Source organism: Chiloscyllium plagiosum, unplaced genomic scaffold, assembly GCF_037043375.1.
Source record: "Chiloscyllium plagiosum isolate Xiang-an unplaced genomic scaffold, Cpla_swu_hap1 HiC_scaffold_10, whole genome shotgun sequence".
Lineage (NCBI taxonomy): Eukaryota > Metazoa > Chordata > Chondrichthyes > Orectolobiformes > Hemiscylliidae > Chiloscyllium > Chiloscyllium plagiosum.
In genome coordinates this window covers 89,709,324-89,729,749 of record NW_028270148.1, presented here as the reverse complement: position 1 = coordinate 89,729,749, position 20,426 = coordinate 89,709,324, and the positions used below count along the sequence as shown (strand labels likewise).

The following is a 20,426-nucleotide window of genomic DNA, read 5'->3' as shown; positions in this document are numbered from 1 at the left end:
AGGTAATGTTACTAATTGACTACATCACCTAAAAAAAGTTAGTTGGTTTACATTACCCTTAATGGGTTTTGTATGTGAATTAATCAATTTGAAAACATGTTGATTTACTAGTGGTGGCTTCTAGATGAAAATAAATACCATATGTGATTTGGTGATGGGGGAAAAATGCATTCAGCTGTGTGTATGAGTACTTCTGGATATAAAAGAAGAAAAAATAAAAGAGAGAGTTAATGAGAATGAAAGAAGACCCTGAAAACTAAACATTATCCTTCAAGAAAATCTCAAGATTTTCCTTGCCAAAATCCTTACTTTTCTTCTACCATTAACCTCCATATTATTCTCACTGACAATGATAAAAAAAATCAGAAAATGCACATTCAAATCCAGTTTTATAAACAGAGTTATAAAATAGTAAATGCAAGAAGAAATAACTACCTCAAAATTCCTTCAGTATTTAGTTTCCTTGTCCTGGTGTCTGTCCTAGTGCTCCTGTGAGGTGTTTCCCTAGAACCTGCATCATGGCTTTTGAGGACTGTTGGTCAAGAAGGTGGCAGAAAACCTGTGACTGAAGGATGATCTTGAGCAGCTGTGGACCAGCTCAATTTGAGACGGTATCATGCCCACTGGGATGCTGCTGTGGGGAATGCTTGGTGAACAGATAATTGCAAGGATAAAAACAGAATAGCAGAGGTAGGAGCATGAATATGGCCATACTTCGAGACAACAGCAAATAGACATCCATGGAGTTGTTGCCACTCTCTCAGGAGTTTAGCAAGCACTTTAGCAAGCTTGCTGATTTGAAGGAGAACAGATTGATAGGGCTTTGTGGTACCCAGGCAATTTGCTTGAGGTCTGAATTCTAAGTTTTTACTGCAGCACTTCGACCTCCAATCAAAGTGGTGCTTTGAAACAGAAACTGTAACAGTGACCAACAGAAAATGCACCATGTGATGGGTTTCATAAATGGGCTGACCAAGATAACCACCCATTTCATATTGAAAAAATGGACTCCAAGCTCTGCTTAAAGATCTGTATATAGGTGACCTCTATTTTTCCATAGTTCCTGATATCGTGTGCATGGTACGAGTACGAGAACAGGAGCTGGGCCGTAACAAAAGCTAATCTGTAGTCAAACTATTGTGGGACTTCATCCTCTGCTGAGCTAACACCTGCACTATCCTTTCCTGCACCCTGGTCCTCATATACTTATGTCCATTTGTTTTTAGTGATGTTGGTTGGGTGATAGGTATTGGCCAGGACACTGGGGAAAAATCCTTGGTTCTTCTTCAAAAGATTATATTGCGGGAACTTAGTGAGTCGAATAGTACCTTAGTGTTGGTGTCTGAAGGTACCGCATCAATTTTCACATGTACACTGATTATAGCAATACTTCTGTCAACCATTCACTGTCTCTAAACCGACAGACTGCCTGTCCAATCTCCAGAACTGACGAACTAAACTAAACTAAACTTCCAACTAATTACTGTTAGGACAGTGGTTGGTTCCTACAACAAACTCCATATCCTAACCACTAACTCCACTGTTTATCCAAGCAACTGTTGGAGATTGAACCAGAATATTTGCATTTTAGTGCTCATTAATCACCCTGAGGTAAGCTTCCAACAGCATTATTACACCATAACTGTTTATTTCCAGCTCAGTAAGACTACCTGACTCTACCTTTGCTTCAGCTCATCTGTTGCAGAAGTCCTGATCCATGCCTTTGATAGCTCTCAATGACTAGTTAAATTCACTTTGAGCTGGTCACTCATGCTGCACCCTCCATTTCTTGAGCATCCTGAATTTAATTTCTCCATCATTGCATATTTTCAGTCCTTTTTTTTCTCTTTTAAAGCAATCCTTAAAACCCACTTCTTCGCTAAGCATTTGGGCATGTGCCCGCATAGCTCTTTGTTTGGCGTAATGTCAAATTTTGCTAAAGAATGCTCCTATTTATTTTATTAAACTGAAGGGGCTTTTGAAGTACAATCTATTGTTGTTTTTAAATTATACCTTCAACAATATAGCATTTCCTTAGTACTGAGTCTTGATGTCTCATATATATGAGCATGTGAAGGAGCTGCTGCAAGATGAAATCATAAATTTGAGATTGCTTACCAGGAATTTTTTCTATTGTCTCTTCCCAAGAGTGCTTGATTTCCTTGCTTGGAGTTGTATTGAATGTAGCTGTGGGGGGTCCCAACCCCTCTTGAGTTTCCTGAAATAATAAGTGACTTGTTTTCTTTATAAACGTTCACAGTACATGGTAAAGTTGCAATCTGCCTCCGCAAAACATTTTCAACATTTCACACCTTTACAAAGTCAACAGCTGTTAGGTTTGGGGAAATAAATAGACTGTGATGTGATTCAATCTGGGGTACTGCCCTGACATTGACTGTTATCATAGCAAACTGTGTTTGCATGCAACTCAAATAAAGGGAACCATCATATTTAGTTCCTATCCAAGCATTTTGTTCTCGAGAATCATCTACTGAGTGCAGGAATAATGCCTATGCCTAGGTATCCCGTGGTCAACAACAAAGCTTTAATGATCTAACTGCCATCACTGGTTAACTGCATAGATGTACGCACCTGTGTCAAAGAGGGAACAATTCAAATCCTACACCAGCACTTGAGCATATAATTCTGCCTAATATCCAATTGCTCCTTTTCAGATGAGATGGTAAACATATCTGTAGACAAAGAAAATCCTATGGCACTTTTCCAAAGAACAGCAGGAGAGGTCCTGCAGTATCCTGGTGAATTTTGATCCAACACCAAAAGCATATCAGCTGGTCATTGTGAAAATTGAGAAATAAAAACCAGCCATAGGCACTCTAGCTTAACAATTATTACGGATAAATTGCTGGGTATGTATAATTAAGGATAAAGTGGCTAATCACTGAAAGAAAATCCTTGCCTCTTACACTTGCTAAATGTCAGTTATTTTTCTAGCTCTGATAAAAGTCAATCAAACTGAAATGTTCATTCTGTTCTTTCCCCAAAGATGCTGCCAGACCTCCTGAGTCTTCAGGAATTTTTGTCCTCATAATTAGATTTGTAAAGGAATATTCATGTCTAACCAACTCAATTGAAGTTTTCGAACAGGAAACTATTTTGGTACATAGGTGTAATATTTATTGTCATAGTTACATGGATTTCCAGAAATCATTTGATAAATTTTAAAAGTTAACAAGTTATGTTACAGCTGTACAAAGCTTTAGTTAGGCCACATTTGGAATATCGCATGCAGCTCTGGTCACCACACTACCAGAAGTACGCAGATACTTTGGAGAGGGTGCAGAGAAGGTTTACTCGGATGTTGCCCGGTCTGGAAGATTTTAGTTATGAGGAGAGGTTAGATAAACTCTGATTGTTTTCACTGGAAAGATGGAGGCTGTGGGACGACCTGATAGAGGTCTACAAAATTATGAGAGGCATAGATAGGGTGGATAGTCAGAAGTTTTTTCCCAGGTGCAAGAGGGCACAGGGTCAAGGTGAGAGGGGGAAAGTTTAGGGGAGAAGTGTGGAGAAAATTTTTCACAAAGGGCTGTGAGTGCCTGGAACACTCCACCAATGGAGGAGAGGTGAACAGAGGGTTAGATTCTGCAAATGAGCAATAGGTAGAGGGTCTAAATAAGGAATAGGAATCAGCACAGGCTTGGTGGGCTGAAGGGCCTGTTCCTGTGCTGTGCTGTATTGTCTCGTATAAGAGATCATGGAAGAGAAGGAAAATGTTTGATCGAGTTAGGAGATTGATCAGATGATAAAGGACAGACAGTGGAGTTTATAGTTAAAATCTCTAGTTGGAAGGAAATACCTGTAGTATCATATGAGGATCTGTGCTGAGGCCTCAACTATTCATTATATTTATTGGTGAGTTAGCTCACGTAATAGAGAGCTACATACCCAAGTTTGCCAACATTGTTAAGTAATGTGATTAGAAGCTCAAAATTGTGAACAGAGATTAATTCAGTGGGAAAAATTGCAACAGATGACAATGAACACAGGTCAATGTGAACTCATTCCTTTGGAACCTTAAAAGGCAATTTTGAATATTTGATAAAGAATAAAATGGTAGAAACACTGCAGTACTAAAGAGATGTTGGGGCTCAAGTCCATTTTTTAAATTAGCTAATGGGATGCAACATTCTTAATGCATATTCCTAATTGTCCTTGAGAATCTGGTGTTGAACCATCTTCTGTACCTTTGCAATCTATCTGGTACAAGTATACTCTTAGTGCTGTTAAGACAGGAGTTCAAGTCAGGATTATGTATAAGTTGGAATGGAACTTGCAGGTGATCATGTCTTTATGCACCTATGGCAACTGTTCATCTTGGAAGCTATTGTTCAAGGACCCTTGGAAAATTACTAGCATCGGTGTAGGTTTTGTAGGTGGTAAGGCACTACTTACATAATACAGTGAAAGCTGAAAAATGTATTGCTGGAAAAGCGCAGCAGGTCAGGCAGCATCCAAGGACCAGGAGAATCAACGTTTCGGGCATAAGCCCTTCTTCAGGAATGAGGAGGGTGTGCCGAGCAGACTAAGATAAAAGGTAGGGAGGAGAGACTTGGGGGAGGGGCGTTGGGAGTGCGATAGGTGGAAGGAGGTTAAGGTGAGGGTGATAGGCTGGAGAGGGGGTGGGGGCGGAGAGGTCGGGAAGAAGATTGCAGGTCAAGAAGGCGGTGCTGAGTCCGAGGGTTGGGACTGATATAAGGTGGGGGGAAGGGAAATGAGGAAGCTGGAGAAATCTGCATTCATCCCTTGTGGTTGGAAGATGAGGCGCTCTTCCTCCAGGCATCGTGTTGGCATCGTCTGGCGATGAAGGTGGCCAAGGATCTGTATATCCTTGGCGGAGTGGGAGGGGGAGTTAAGTGTTCAGCTACGGGGCGGTTGGGTTGGTTGGTGCGGGTGTCCCAGAGGTGTTCTCTGAAATGTTCCGCAAGTAGGCAGCCTGTTTCCCCAATGTAGAGGAGGTTAAATCGGGTGCAGCGGATGCAGTAAATGATGTGTGTGGAGGTGCAGGTGAATTTGTGACAGATATAGAAAGATCCCTTGGGGCCTTGGAAGGAAGTGAGGGGGGAGGTGTGGGCGCAAGTTTGCATTTCTTGCAATTGCAGGGGAAGGTGCCGGGAGTGGAGGTTGGGTTGGTGGGGGGCGTGGATCTGATAAGGGAGTGGTCTTTCCGGAACGCTGATAGGGGAGGGGAGGGAAATATATCCTTAGTGATGGGGTCTGTTTGGAGGTGGCTGAAATGATGAAGGATGATATGATGTATCTGGAGGTTGGTGGGGTGGTAGGTGAGGACCAGTGGGGTTCTGTCCTGGTGGCAATCCTTTGGAGGCCATCCTTCTTCAAAGACCAATTCCAATACTAAACAACCCAGATGGCCTCCTTCTTCAAAGACCCCCGGAGTTGCCATCGCCGCATGATACAGTGAAAGTCAAAGATAATATTCGAGGACCAATCAAGTGGGCAACTCTTTCTGAGTCAGTACGGAGGTGTTGGAATATTGACCTTTACCATCTAGGCAAGTGTGGAGAATTCCATTATAATCTAGACTCATGCCTTGTAAATAGCAGTATGGCTTCAGGTTTCCATGAGCAAAACTCTAACCCTTCAACTTGATCTTGTAGCTATTACGACTACGTGGCTGGTCGAATTAAGTTTTTGATCATTGGTCACCACTGGATATTAATGGTGTGGAATTCAGCAAAGGCAATGCCAGTGGATGTCAAGAGAGGAGGTTAGATTCTCTTTTGCTTGAAATGTTAGTAGTCTGTTGCTTCCATAGTGCTAATGTTACAGCAATGTAACAAGTACAGAAGAAATAAATCAACGAGGTAAAGGATAAATGAACAAAAGACTATATTTATATCATGCTTTTCACAACCATAGGACAAATCATAGTGTCTTAAATTAGTTTTGAAGATTAGTCATGTTACAAAGTAAGAAACATGGCAGCCTATCTGAGGATAGCAAGTTCTGACAAACAGAAATGTGGTAATGGTTAAATAATGTGTTTGACTGAAATTGATTGAATAAGTATTGGTCAGGACTCTTCATTGCTCTTCTTCAAAATAGTGCCACAGGAACTTTAACAACGTCTTATTCAACTGACAAGATATCAACAGTGCAGTGCTCCATCTGCACTGCACTGGATCATCAAACTTGATGTTTGTGCTGGAGTCCTGCAGTGAGATTGGAACTTTCAACCTTTTGACCAGAGTGCTATTTAGCTATGGCTGGCACCTTTATGTTGATGTTTAGTTCTGGAGGGTTATTATTTAATTGGGAGGAAGTTTTGCTGCAGCTATACAAAACCTAAGTTACAGTGCTGTGTGCAGTTCAGGACTCCACACCTTCGAAATTTTACACTGGCCTTGGTAGGAATGCAATGTAAATCCACCAGATTGTCACCACAGCTCCTAAGGGCAAATTGAAAAGTGATCCCATAAATTACTTCTATGTCTTGAAATATACATGGTTAAAAGGAGATTATATTGAGGTTTTTAGAATTTTCAAATAAATTGTTAGAGAAGAATAGAACATTTAAAAAAAATTGTTGAAGGAGTCAAGAAAAAGAGACTGTAACCTTAAAATGAAAGCCAGGTCATTCAGGAAAGAATAAAGAGAATAGATAAAGGATGGTAGATGTACGAAATTCTCTCCCACAAAATGCAGTAGATGATAGCTCCATGTTTAAGTCTGAGATGATTAGACTTTTGTAATTCAAGCATATTGTTCGACAAACTAAAGTAGATAGATTGAATTTGGATGTGGATCAAGAAGGGCTTATGCCCGAAACGTCGATTCTCCTGTTCCCTGGATGCTGCCTGACCTGCTGCGCTGTTCCAGCAACACATTTTCAGCTCTGAACTCCAGCATCTGCAGACCTCACTTTCTCCTTTGGATGTGGATCAGCCAAGATCACATTACATAATCTCATTACATTGTGGAAAATGGGTAAATCATGTTCAGTCTATGTTTGCCCCATAGTGCTCCTTATTCATTGATAGTACAGAACACGTGTACCCACCTAACCTAGAAACACATTATAGAAATCAAATCTATGTTGTCCACAATGTGGGCGTGTTTTGGTTGAACTGATTAAATTGAATCTGGAAGATTTAATCAGATAAAAAGAAACAAACTGGATGCTTTCAACGTTGAGGCTTCTTCTTTAAATATCCATTATTAATGCCATTGAAATAATTACAACAGTGTTTCCCTATCACCACACTTTCATCAGCTGTTTTATAAATTATCTCTTTCTTTAAATTCTTGAAGTTAGATCTTGATCATTCAGGAAATTGGGAAACTGGACTGATTGTAGCAGGGAAACTGAGCTACGGAAATGCATGTGCTCTGTCTGCCTCAGAAGCCACTAAATGCAAGATGATAAAGTGAAGGAGGCAGATTAATGAAGCTGAGGTGTAGAACGGTCATAGCCTAACAGAAAAGGGAAACAAAAGATTAATTCGCCTTTTCCTGTTCCTATGTACTGACATGACAAGCTATTACAATTTTATGGTTTTCACTATTCCAACAAGGTGGACCTTCATGAAGCCAACATTAGAAGAATCTCTCATGGATCATTCTTCGACTCACGCAACGAATTAATGAACTTCTATGAACCTGTTCAGGATTACCCAAATCTCACTCCAGTGCTTGGAACATGTGACCTATCAACAGTATGTTACTACATATACTTACCTGTCTGGAAAGCTCCTTTGCATAATCTTGTATGAAATTCTTATCATCATCCTCCAATATCTCCATTGCATTGGGCTGTATATACTCCACAAAAAACACCTTGGTCACCACACCACTCTCTCGACCATCTCTAATAGTCAACAGAAATTTTGCAGATGACAAAACTTGGTGAGGTCATAGGCAGAGCAAGCTTCAGAACAGACAAACTGCTTAAATGTGTGAGAGAAGGCAGACACAATTTAATGTAGAAATGAAGAGATAATACATTCTGAAAGAATAATGAGGGAATGTAATTGTAAGGAAAATCTTACAATTACAAAAGTTGTGCAGGAACACAGAATATACAGGTTGAGAGGCAATAGGAGTGGGACTTTATAAACAAATATTTCAATGTGACAGACCAATTTGGAACATTTAAAAATGCATATGGAATCCAGGACTTTATAAATTGATTCAAAGAATACATAACAAGGAAGCTATACTGAGCCTTTATAAATCACTGGTTAAGTCTCAGCGGGGGCACTGAATCCAATTGCAAGTACCGTGTTTTAGAAAGGATGTCAAAGCCTTGGAGAGGATGCAGAGAAAATTTGCTAAAACGGTACACGGAACTAGGGACTTCAGTTTCATAAAGAGACTAAGAAGCTGAGATTGTTCTTTGAGACAACTGAGATTTAACAGGGATGTTCACAATTTAAGGATTTTGCTTTAGGTGAAAGGAAGAAACTTTCCACTGGCAGGAGGATCACCACCAAAGGAAACAGACTGCGGATTATTGGCAGAAAAACGAAAGTGAGCAGAGATTTTAGTTTACGTAGAAAATGATGATGATCTGAAATACCCTGCCTAAAAGGATGATGGATCCTGATTTAATAGTAACTTTTAAAATGAGTTTGTATATGTGCTTGAAAAGGGAAAAGAATGAGAGGATACAGAAAAAGAGTAAGGGAGTCAGATTAGGTGGAAGGTTTTGGCACATAGCTGGCATGGACACAACAAGGCAAATGAGTTGCTTTGTCCTGTATGATTTTCTGGATCAATATAAAATAATTTCAAATTATTTTAATTTTTCTTTTAGACATTTGGGAGATTTACCTAGAAACAGCATAAGCTTTAATGATTCCTTTGCCTGCTTGCAATGTGAATGGTTCTCTGTATTTTATGGTTGAATTCTCCCCATAACTTGGTTTCTTCAAGAATTGAGGTCTGCTGCCATTTACTGTGTAGTATATATCCACATCAGGGGTGTCTATCAAATAGAAAGGGAAAAATAAAATTGTCATTCAGAAGTTTGCTTTTGTTAGAATGAAATTTCTAAAAGATTTTTTACCTTTAAGTGCAACTTGAATTAAAAGATGAGAAAAGCAGGGATTACTCACCTTAGAGCAAGTTAAGGGGTATTCAAAATCTGAATGGCTTTGATATTGTAAATAAGGAGAAACAGTTGCCACTAGCAGATTGTCAGTAGCTGTAGATCATGGGTGAGATAACTGACAAACAAGCCAAAGGTGAATAAGGAAAATTGTTATAATGTGGTATTTTATTCAGATCTGCAATACAGTGCTTGGAAAGGTTTCAGAAGCAGGTTCAACAGTTACTATCAAGAGCGAACTGGATCAATTTTCTATTGAACATTGGGAAACATTAAGAGTTATGGTAAAATGCCAGTGGGCATGGAACTAATAGGATACTTATTTCAAAAGGCCATCACAGGCAATGTGGGCTGAATGGCTTCCAACTCAGTTGTAAGATTTGACAACTGGTTGGAGATGGCAAAGTATTCCAAACAAGTGCAGAGCTCAAATCACTGTGGAAACAACTTCCTTTTAACAATGCTGGACTTGTTAGAACAATAACTGCCACATGGTAGAAAGTAAACAAAGATATGCTGATTTACGTTTCCTTGCAAGTGTTTATTTCATGGAATTTAAGCTTCTTACACTGATCAATTCACAGTATTTCAACCTGCCACTTCCTGATTATAAAGCATTGTTAAAGCATTTGTATATTGGGTGAAGTTCAATAATATCCAACAGCAACATTCCTGCCTCAGAATTTGTTTCTTTACCCCTGCACGTGTCAACATGCTGCATTCCCACATTAATTTAAAATGAAAATTTCAATCCATTTCAGTTCTAATCAAATATTAAAGCTCTTGTTTTGTATATTATTCTATAGTCTGATTTTAAGCATTATATTATATTTTGAAGCCAGAGTTTCAGTCTGGACAGACAGATATATCATCTCATCTCCATATATGGAAACTGTTCCTTCTGTACATTGCATGATGGAGAAGTGTAAACATAACTAGTCGCAAAAAGAACTTCAGGCCTAATTTATTACTCTTTTTAAAGGGCATTTGCAGCTGCAGGGAACACTTTTCACATTCATTCAGGACATTGTGACTATAAGTTCTATTCCAGAAACCAGAGCACAAAATCCAATGCTGTCAAAGGTCAGTCTTTCAGACCAGGCTACAGTTGTACTCTCTGGTTTTGATCATATTGCACTATTTCAAAAAGATATATCCCAGCGAGGAAGGAGGATAAACTGACTATGGTTAACCACAGAAGTTAAGGTCAGGATCAAATTGAAAGAAATGATATACAATGTGGAAAAGATTAGTGGTAAATCAGAGAATTGAGAAAGTTTTGAAAGCCAACAATGCTGATCAAAAAAGAAACAAGAGGGAGAAAATTAATTATAATGACAAATTAGAAAGAAATACAAAACCATGCAGTACGGGTTTCTTTAAAAAAGGGAAAGGGAAACGTAGACACCTTAGAGAATGAGGTTGGGGAAATTATGATGGGGGGGCTAAAAATGGCAGAGGAGTTAAATAAATACTTTGCATCAGTCTTCACAGTAGAGAACACTAATGGCATTTCAAAAATATTAAATAGTCATGAGGCTTTTTTAGGAGAGGAAGGGAATAGACATAATAATGATCACACGAGAATAAGTACTCTGGAAACTAAGGGCTAAATGTCCCCTGGACTTGATGGGTTGCATTCAAGTAGCTGCAGATATAGTAGATACAGTGGTAGCAAACTTCCATGAATTCTTAAATTCTGAATAAAGAATTGGAAACCTGTCAATGTAACAATCTTCTACAAAAAGGAGCATGACAAAAAACAAATAACTGTAGGACAGTTAACTTAATACTATCATTGGGAAAATGTTATATTCTATTATAAAAGGATACAACAGCAGAACATTTAGAATACATAAAATTATAAAAGCAGAGTTAGCATAATTTCATGATGGGGAAATTATGCCTGTCAAATTTATTACAGTTCTTCGAGGAACTAACAAGAAGGGGAAATAAATGGGAAGCAGTAGCTGTAATTTACTTGGATTTCCAGAAGGCATTTAATAATGTTCCATATATAAGATTACTGAATAAGATCAAAGTCAAGAGTGTTGAGACTAGAATATTAGCATAGATAGAGGATTGGCTAAAAGACAGAATTTGGATAAAGAGACATTTTCAAGATGACATCCTGTAACAAGTGGAATGCCACAGGGATTGGTGAGACCACACAGTTATTTACAGGAATATTAATGACTTGGATGACAGAAATGAACTATGGCCAAGTTTGCCAATGACACAAGCAGGGAAGGCAAGTAGTGTGGATAACACAAGATGTCTACAGAGAGATATTGATAGGTTAAGTGAGTGGGTAAAAACTTGGTAGATAGAATATAGTGTGAGTAAATGAGAGTTTATGTACTTTGGCAGGAAGAATAGAAGGGATGAATATTATTTAAAATGGAGAAAGACGGAAAGCTACCGCAAAGAGTGATTTGGATGTCTTAGTGCTTGAATCACAAATTAAAACATCCAAGTCCAGTGGATAATAGGGAAGGCAAATGGAATGCTGACCTTTATTTTAAAGAGAATGAGGTATAAAAATAGGGAAGTCATGCTAAGTCTACATCAGCACAAGACAGACCATAGTTGGAATACTATGAATAGTTTTGGTTCCCTTTTCAAAGGAAAGTTATACTGGCATTGGAGGTAATCCAGAGAAGGTTTACTAGGTCAATCAAGATGGAGGAGAGGTTGAGTAGTTTGGGCTTGTACTCATTGGAGTTTAGAAGAATTAGAGACTTTACTGAAACATACATGGTTCTTGAGGGCTTGACAGGGTAGATGTAGAGAGATTGTTGCCCCTTGTGGAAGTGTAGGACATACTCTCAGAGATGTCCATTTTAGACAGAGGTGAGGAGTTTCTTTCTTCTCAGAGAGGAGTGAATTTGTGGAGAGAGCTGTGTAAAGAATTTGTGGAAACTGCAGAGAGCTGTGTAGGCTATGTCATTAAGTATATTTAAGACTGAAATTCCTAATCATTAAGGAAACTATGGGTTATGGAGATAAGGCAGGAATCATCAGATCAATCATGATCACATTGAACAAAGCACTACATTTGATAGGCTAAATGGCTTACTTCTGGTCCTATTCTACTGGTCTCAAAACAGTAGAATTATCTTCACCAATGTTGATCTTTCAAGCAATAACACAAAAGAAAATAAATTACCACACTGTTAATTCTGGGACCTTGCTTGTGCAAGTTGCCTGTTCTATTTACTTGCTCTTTTCCAACCACATTTGCAAACTCAATATCAGTTTGATGACAATGAAAAGCTTTAGCATTTCTTGAGATTATGAAAGGCAAATAAGTTTTTCTGTCCTGAAATGAACCCACCATTGTTAGGTGAATAATCATAGCAAATACTTTGCATAGAAAAGATTTTTATAAACAGCAAATTAGATTAAATAAGTTACTAATCTGTTCATTTTGTGTCATGTTTATTGACAATAAGAACATTGTAGAGAACTAGTAAGTTAACTTGGTGCTGACCAAACAGTGTCAAGGGATTGCTAGTACCCATGAACACAGTCAGACATCAGCTTAATGCTTCACATTGATTGATTTATTGTCACATGTACAGAGATACAGTGAAAAATTTTGTTTACGAGCAATAGAAGCAGATTATAGTAATCAAGGATGTACAGATCAAAAAGACTTAGACAGAGGCATACTGGTTAAATATTATCAGGGTGTGCGCTAGGCAAGATCAGAGTTAGCAAGATCAGTATTATAGGAGGCTAGACAGCCCATTCATCAGTCTAATAATGGCTGTGAAGAATTGTTCCTGAACCTGCTGGTCTGTGTGTTCAGGCTTCTATATCTTCTGACTGACTGAAGAGGTTGTAGGAGTTCATTACCAGGGTGCGATGGGTCTTTGATGATGATGCTAGTCTTTCTGCGGCAGTGAGCTGCATAAATGGAGTCCAAGGATGGAAGTGGTGTTGTTGTGCCTTCTTGAGAGTTGCATCTACAATGGAAGCCCAGGATGTCGGTTATCATAATTCTGAGGAACTTGATGTTCTCTACCCTTTCAACCTCAGTTCTGTTGACGTAGATGGGACCGTGTTCTCCTGCTTTCTTTCTGAAGTCAACGTTCAGTTCCTTAGCTTTGACGACGTTGAGAGATTGTTCTCATCGCACCACATTACCATAATGGTTAGCATATCAGTGGCCAGATTTTCTCAGCTTATTACTGAGCTGCAGTTGAGGTTCCATGCACAATGACTGATGAAAATTTTGAAAACATGTCCTTCCAGCAAAGAGATGACAATTTTATCAATTGAGCAAAACTGGTGAAAATGATTCAGAGCAATTTAGTTGTTTTTGCTTTCCTTCTTACGAACTACAAATTAAACGTTGGAGTAGCTATTAAAATGGGGTACTTCCTATTTTGTGTTTCTAGGCCAGACAGAGGTGTCTATTTGCTCAGGTAAATAATACTTCAAACACAAAAGACTTGCATCTGAAGAGTGACTTTCACAACCTCGAAAGCTTCCCAAAATGCATCACTCCCAAGTGAATACATTTTGAAAAGAAGTCATTGCTGTGATGTAGGAAACAGGGCAGCCAATTTAAATACATTAAATTCTCAAATCAGCAGTATAATAATAACCAGATCAACTTTCCTTTTTGTTAAAAAGATGATGGTTAAACAATAGATTCAATATTTAAAACAGTGATATGGGATTGCTTTATGTCCCAATAGGTTTAAAGGGGTCTCAGTTTAATTATTGCTGCAACACTGAAGCAACAGCTTAGATTTTATGCTCACACTCCCAGTGAACTATCTCCCTCCAGTGACAATGAGGGTACAATGCTGTGATTTAGTGGTGAAAGTGTTACACTGAGCCACAGCTGACATTTAGTTTAATAAATACCTATATTTACATCTTTGGCTAACTTCTAAGCACGCAACAGTATTGGAACAAGTGTGAACTGTTCAGCTGCACAGGTAGCACAGCCATCATCAGCTATCAATCTTTGTCACACCTGTCAATTATGCTCAGGAATATCATTAGAGAACAACAAAGTAAAAGTTGTAAGTTTGCTCACTAAGCTAGTAATTGTTGTCAGACGTTTCGTCACCATGCTAGGTAACATTATCAGTGAGCCTCCGTTGAAGCGCTGGCATTCTGTCCCGCTTTCTATTAATGTGTCTTGATCTGTGAAGGTGGGTCATATCATTTCCTGTTCTTTTTCTCAGAGGTTGATAAATGGGGTCCAAATCGATGTGATTAAAGACAGAGTTCTGGTTTGAATGCCAAGCCTTGGGAATTTCCATGTGTCTCTCTGTTTAGCCTGTCCTAAGATGGATGTGTTGTCCCAATCGAAGTGGTGTCCTTCTTATCTGTGTGTAAGGATACTAGTGATAGCTGGTCACGTCTTTTGGTGGCTAGTTGGTGCTTGTGTATCTTGGTGGTGAGTTTACTGCCTGTCTGTCCGATGTAGCATTTGTTCAGTCCTTGCAGTGTACTGTATGTGACATTTGTTTTGCTGGTTGTTGGTACAGGGCTCTTTACGTTCATCAGTAACTGTTTCAGTGTGTTAGTAGGTTTGTGGGCTAACTGCATCAACATTGATTCGGACCCCATTTACCAACCTCTGAGAAAAAGAACAGGAAATGATATCACCCACTGTAATAGACCAAGACACATAAACAGAAAGCGGGACAGAACACCAGCGCTTGAAGAGAGGCTCACTGACGATGTTACCTCGCCTGGTGATGAAACATCAGAGAAAAATCTACCAGCTCTGTAAGCAAATTTACAGCCTGAACCTCAACCTGAGCTAGAAATCTTCTCAAAAACTGCAAACAAGAAAGTACATTTATATTGAACTAATAAAGCTGAGCCCATGCGGAATTGTAAATGACAAATCATGTTTGAGTAACTTGTTTAAGATTTTTCATGAGGTAACCAAGAAGGTGGATGTTGGCAGTGCAACTAATGCTTGATTAAGTATGAGACTTGTTGGTAAAACTGAAGCCCATAGGATAAAAGTGATAGCAGTGCCATTTACAAGATTGGTCATGGCATAGAAAACAGAGTTATAGTGGGTGACTATTTCTCAAACTGGAGGAGGGTTCACAGTGGAGTTCTCAGTGGTCAGTGCATGGATCATCGCTGTTTTAAATAGATATTAATCATTGGACCCATGGATACAGCACAATTTCAAAATTGCAGATTTGTTTTTAAACAAATTTGTCAAAATTGTTTAAAATCACGAGGTTTGTGGACAAGGAAACAAAAACATTTTCCAATCACTGAATGGTCAATAACCAGCAGGCACAGATTTAAGCTGACTGATAGAAGAACCAGAGCTGACATGGAATCAATGCTTTATTCAAAGATTAGTTTGGATTTGGAACACATGTGTACCATAATAGGGAGCAGATTTAGTGTTGGCAATCAAAAGGCAACTCGATAAATATTTGGAAGAAAAACAAATTGCAGGTTATGGAAAAGACTAAGGGATAAGGTTAAGGGGCTGCTCTTTGAAACAACTGGGATATGATTTACAGTCACTTGTTTCTATGCAGTACTATTCTAAGATTTGAAAGTACTTCAGAGAAACAATCAGACACCAATTTGACACCAAGACAGAGGAGCTACTTGGACCAGTGAGTTTTAACAGAGATCTTTCAAGAAGGAGAAAGAAGCAGAGAGTTATGGGAAGAATTCCAGAGTTTAGGGAGTAGAAGCTGAAAGCTCAGCCATTGTTGGTGAAGCAATAAAAACTGGTGACCCAAAAGAGGCTAAAATTGGAAGAGCACAAAAAGACTGACTGAAAAAGTAGTGACCTTTGCATCTGGAAGCAAATATATTTCTGTGATTCTAATACTGAGATTGCCCCAAAACATTCACAATGTTAGAAACCACTCCATATCAACTATAGTCAAGAAACCATTCTTTTTATTACCTGATTTGAGTTCGATAGGAGTGTTAGTATCAATTTCATTCTTGAATTTACCAAGGAGAGGAATCCTCAGTGGGATGATGTGTGGGACTGCAACAGATCCGGCTGTCATTCCTTTAGACAACAGACACCTCCAGGATGAGGTCTGAGACAACACAATGGGAGAGTGAACCTTCTGAACATCAATGAGTGACATAACCATGTTTAGCTCCAGCCAGAAAGCCAGGTTAAAATAAATGTTATTCTAAGAAAGGACAAAGTTATTCAGGAACTATCAATGACAGCATGAGTCTCACCAACAAACAAACTCAAATAATTAAATTTATGAGCAAGAAAGAACCCAAAATTGTAAATAACCCCAGCAATCTACACCCAATTGTGTTGTTAATAATCATTTACTTCAATTATTAATTTAATACTATAATAAATTTCTCCAATTATTAATACTAGTAGTTATTCATAAAGAATTCAAATAACAATGCTAATTAATATCAAATGATGGTTAGTAGCATAATGAATACTTATAATACATAGCATACACAAGCCAAAGAAAATTTGTTATCTCAATGAGTATCAATAAGTCCAATATTTAAAAATTACAATGATTATCAGTAACTACATGGATTATAAATAACCTCCAATTAATTAGTGATTCAATTATAACTCTAATGATAATTAATAATAGGATTGTTTATTAATAATTCTGACTTTTCATATTAATGCAGGAAGTGAATATAATTAATAATGAGGTAATAATTTTCATTCATCCCTCATTACCTTTCTGGTGAGTCATTTTATAAATAACAGAGTGGCTTGCTAGGCCAGTTCAGAGGGCAGTTGAAAGACAACAGTACTTATGTGGGTCTGGAGCTACATATACATTAAACAGGACAGAGACTGCAGACTTCATTCTCTATTAGTAAAATATTAGTAAGCCAGATGGATTTATACTGCACTATGATGCAGTAGTTTGCAGGCTCTAATATGGGGTATAGCTGTTTCTTGATTCCAAAATGATTTAATTACCACAATTTAAATTGCCCAGCTGCCATGGGGAGGTTTAAATTCAAGGTAAGGATTTTGCATTTCAGGTCTGGGCCCCGAGAAGCAGTCACCAAATGGTGATTTTCCCTGAACTAGCAACAGTGGACAAAGGGCACAATCACTGTCCAATTATGAACAGCAGGTGGACTCTCAATCCTTCATCTTGAAAGATGCAGAGGCCTACTGTTGTAGACTTGGGAGAAGGTGCCCTATAATGCTGCAATCCACTCAGCAACTTTTAAAATGCTCAAGCAAAGAATAGTGACAGCTACCATGGGACCTGTCACCCGCTTACTGGGAAGGGCCACAAGACTGATCTGGAGTTCCCCTACCATGATCTACTAAGGAGAAGCCACCCCTGGGTATCAGACCTGGGTATGAAACAAAAGTCCAGTCAGCCTCTGACAACTGGCCTTTCATTTACCTTTAATAGACTATCCCCAAAAACCCATCTCCAAAGGTCCTGAAGGCAAGGCAGTGCTAGCCAACAGGCAGGTCAGACAGCACCGCAAACCCACTGGCATTCATCCAGGCCTCGAGATTAATAGTCCAATAATTTAATCATTAAAACCTCCTCCTCCTGTCAATAACTAATAACCCAATTATTACTGATTACATTTTGGCACTTCATAAATAATAGACCAACGCACCAGAAACAGCGTTCTGCGACTCTATCCAGATGCCGCTTTGCACGAACACCACAGGGTCGCTCCTGGCAACACCCGCACTGCGCGGCTATGCCTCCTCCGATGGGCCGTCTCTTGTCGCCTGGCAACCGCCACGAGCAATCAAATCAACTCTTACAGCGGCATTAGCAACGGCGCCTGTGAACGACGCACGCGCAGTTAGAGTCTGGCCGAAGAGGCGGGTGAGGGGACACAGGTGTGGGCAGGTAGACATGGGGGTGACCCAGACTCAGACCTGATTGGTTACTAAGACCAACAGTTGTGTCCAGGGCTTACATTTCAGTCCATCCCGTCAGTTCCTTCCCAAACTTAGACCATTTGACGTGACAGCAGAGACTAAGAACTCTGATCTAGGCAGAATGCCGGAGATTCAGAACCAACCAGTGGTGGAGCACAGTGGCACATTCTAAAAGTTTGCCATTGGGATGAATATTGGCCACAACGTTCGGCAAAGTCCAGTGAGTCTTTAAAACGAGCCACAAGCTCTGCTAAGCCACCCAAACAGGTAGCTCATGCTTTGTTGAAGTTTTAAGCCAAAATATGCTATTTCTGAACATGCAATTGTACTATCTACTGCAAAGAGGTGCAGTCCAGATCATAGCAGTCTTATTTCTGACTCAAAAGTTATGGATTCATATAATGAACACAATATGGCACTTAGTGTAGAACTGAGAGTGCTGTACCATCAGAGCTGCCATCTTTCCAATAAGATGTTCAAATACAGTTGTCTACTGTCTCAGGTGGACATAAAATATTCTATGGCATTACTGTAAATAAGAACAGGTGAGTTATCCTTTGTATCCTGGCCAATATTTATCCCTCATGAACAAATTAACAAAAAGATTATCAGATCATTATCACTTTTTAATTGGAAACTTGCTGAGTACAAATTGGTTACTGCATTTCTTAGTTCCTACAACAGTGATTGTGTTTTTAAAAGTACTTCAACAGAAGCCAAGAATCAGACTTGGGACCTTGTGGTGTACACATGCAAATTTAGGAGCAGGGGTCGACCACTTGGCTGCTCAAGGCGGCGAAAGTGAGGACTGCAGATGCTGGAGATCAGAGTCAAGATTAGAGTGCTACTGGAAAAGCACAGCAGGTTAGGCAGCTTCTGAGGAGCAGGAAAATCGATGTTTCGGGCAAAAGACCTTCATCAGGAATGGCCCCTCACTTGTCCCCTCAAGCCTCTCCACCATTCTCTAAGATCAGACTGATTTTGATTAGTCCACATTTCTACCTCACCCTAATTACTTTTAGTTCCCTTGCTCATCAAGAATCCAACAATCTTTGTATTAAAATATTCAAAGATTCTGCTTCAATTGCTTTTTGAAGATGGTAGTACCAAAGACCCACAACCCTGTGAGAAAAAAAATCTTTGTTTCTGATTGAAATAAGTGGCCCCTTATTTGTAAACAGTAACCCTGAAATATAGGTTCTCCCACAAGAGGAAATATCCTTTCATATGCACCCTGTCAAGACTGTTCAGGATCTTTTTTTTGTTTCAATCAAGTCACCTCTCACTTTTCTAAACTCCAGTGGATACAAGAATAGCCTGAAAACCATTCTTCATACCTGAAAACCATTCTTCATAAGACAACCTGCCCATTCCAAGTTATGGAATGAGAAAGTGGAGTTCCTATTTAGGATACTGATTAAGGATGATCAGCCATGATTATATTGAATGGTGGTGCAGGCTCGAAGGGCAGAATGGCCTACTCCTGCACCTATTGTCTATTGTCTATCGCAACTAGATCTGCCATGATCTTACTGAAGGTGGAAAAGGCTTGAAGAGCCTATTGTCCTAATCTTGCTTCTAAAGTTCTACTTTCCCATGGATCTGTTTTGACTTGCTCTGCTTGGCTGCCCAGAGTTTTCCAGGTGGTTGTCGGGTCCTCTAAACTTGTTTAATATTGGCAGATAAACCATGGGATGCCAAATAGTTGTCCTCTATAGTTTGCTGTATTCAGAATTGGGCAGTTTACAGCAAGGCAAATCGTTGGGAGGATTCCCAAGTCAGCAATGGCCAATTTAATTCTTGTTGCCTCTCCTTTTCCTCAGGATCCCACAAAATAACTTTGGTTCAATTACCTATGGAACTGATCATCATGTGTCCAGAACGGCCAACAAGAAGTGCGACTGTATTTGACATCTGGTATCCTATTTGGGTCATAGGGTCCTGTTTGCTATAATAAAATTATCCCCTGAATTGGGTGGATGTTTTGGCTAATAGGATACTCTGTCACGACATATGCAGATTAGACCACTATTCCCATATGAAACTGTTACTACTCCTCTAGTTACAGAAGAACTCAACCAATTCCTGCACCTAAAACTTTCATTTTCCTACAATTATTCAATTGGTACATCCCTCCTCATTTTCTCACACCAGAGTGATTGCTGTACTTATAGTAGTTTGCATAAAAATAAGTAGTTTCATTGGAATATAAAATATGGTGGCTAACAAGTTGATTAAAATATTTTTAATGTAATGCAAACAAACATGTGCGCCATTCCATTCTTGTTTGATGTAAGTTCTGAAAAAAGTACTATCTGACAGTGGGAGAAGACATCAAATTCCAACCTGCACCTTTTTACTTTGAAATTCCCTCTCTACAGCAATTATATAGCACCTACACCACAGGATCAAGTCACTTGACTCACCAGATCTACACCAGTATTTATT

The 20,426-nt window shown here is 39.2% G+C and overlaps 1 protein-coding gene across 4 annotated transcripts in view; it reads right to left on the bottom strand.

Annotated features, from left to right (window-relative positions):
• Positions 1-20,426, bottom strand: part of dzank1 (double zinc ribbon and ankyrin repeat domains 1) — a 113,928-nt gene that overhangs the window by 91,480 nt on the left and 2,022 nt on the right. For 2 of the 4 annotated variants that reach the window (XM_087991535.1, XM_087991536.1), the window contains exons 2-6: positions 17,705-17,878; positions 16,014-16,155; positions 8,815-8,968; positions 7,720-7,849; positions 2,119-2,218 (exon numbers count right to left, since the gene is read on the bottom strand). In XM_087991535.1, coding sequence (XP_087847661.1) covers positions 2,119-2,218; positions 7,720-7,849; positions 8,815-8,968; positions 16,014-16,122 — 493 coding nt within the window. In that variant the 5' untranslated portion in view covers positions 16,123-16,155; positions 17,705-17,878. The remainder of the gene's footprint in view (positions 1-2,118; positions 2,219-7,719; positions 7,850-8,814; positions 8,969-16,013; positions 16,156-17,704; positions 17,879-20,426) is intronic. The other 2 variants (XM_087991537.1, XM_087991534.1) reach the window with 1 other exon arrangement.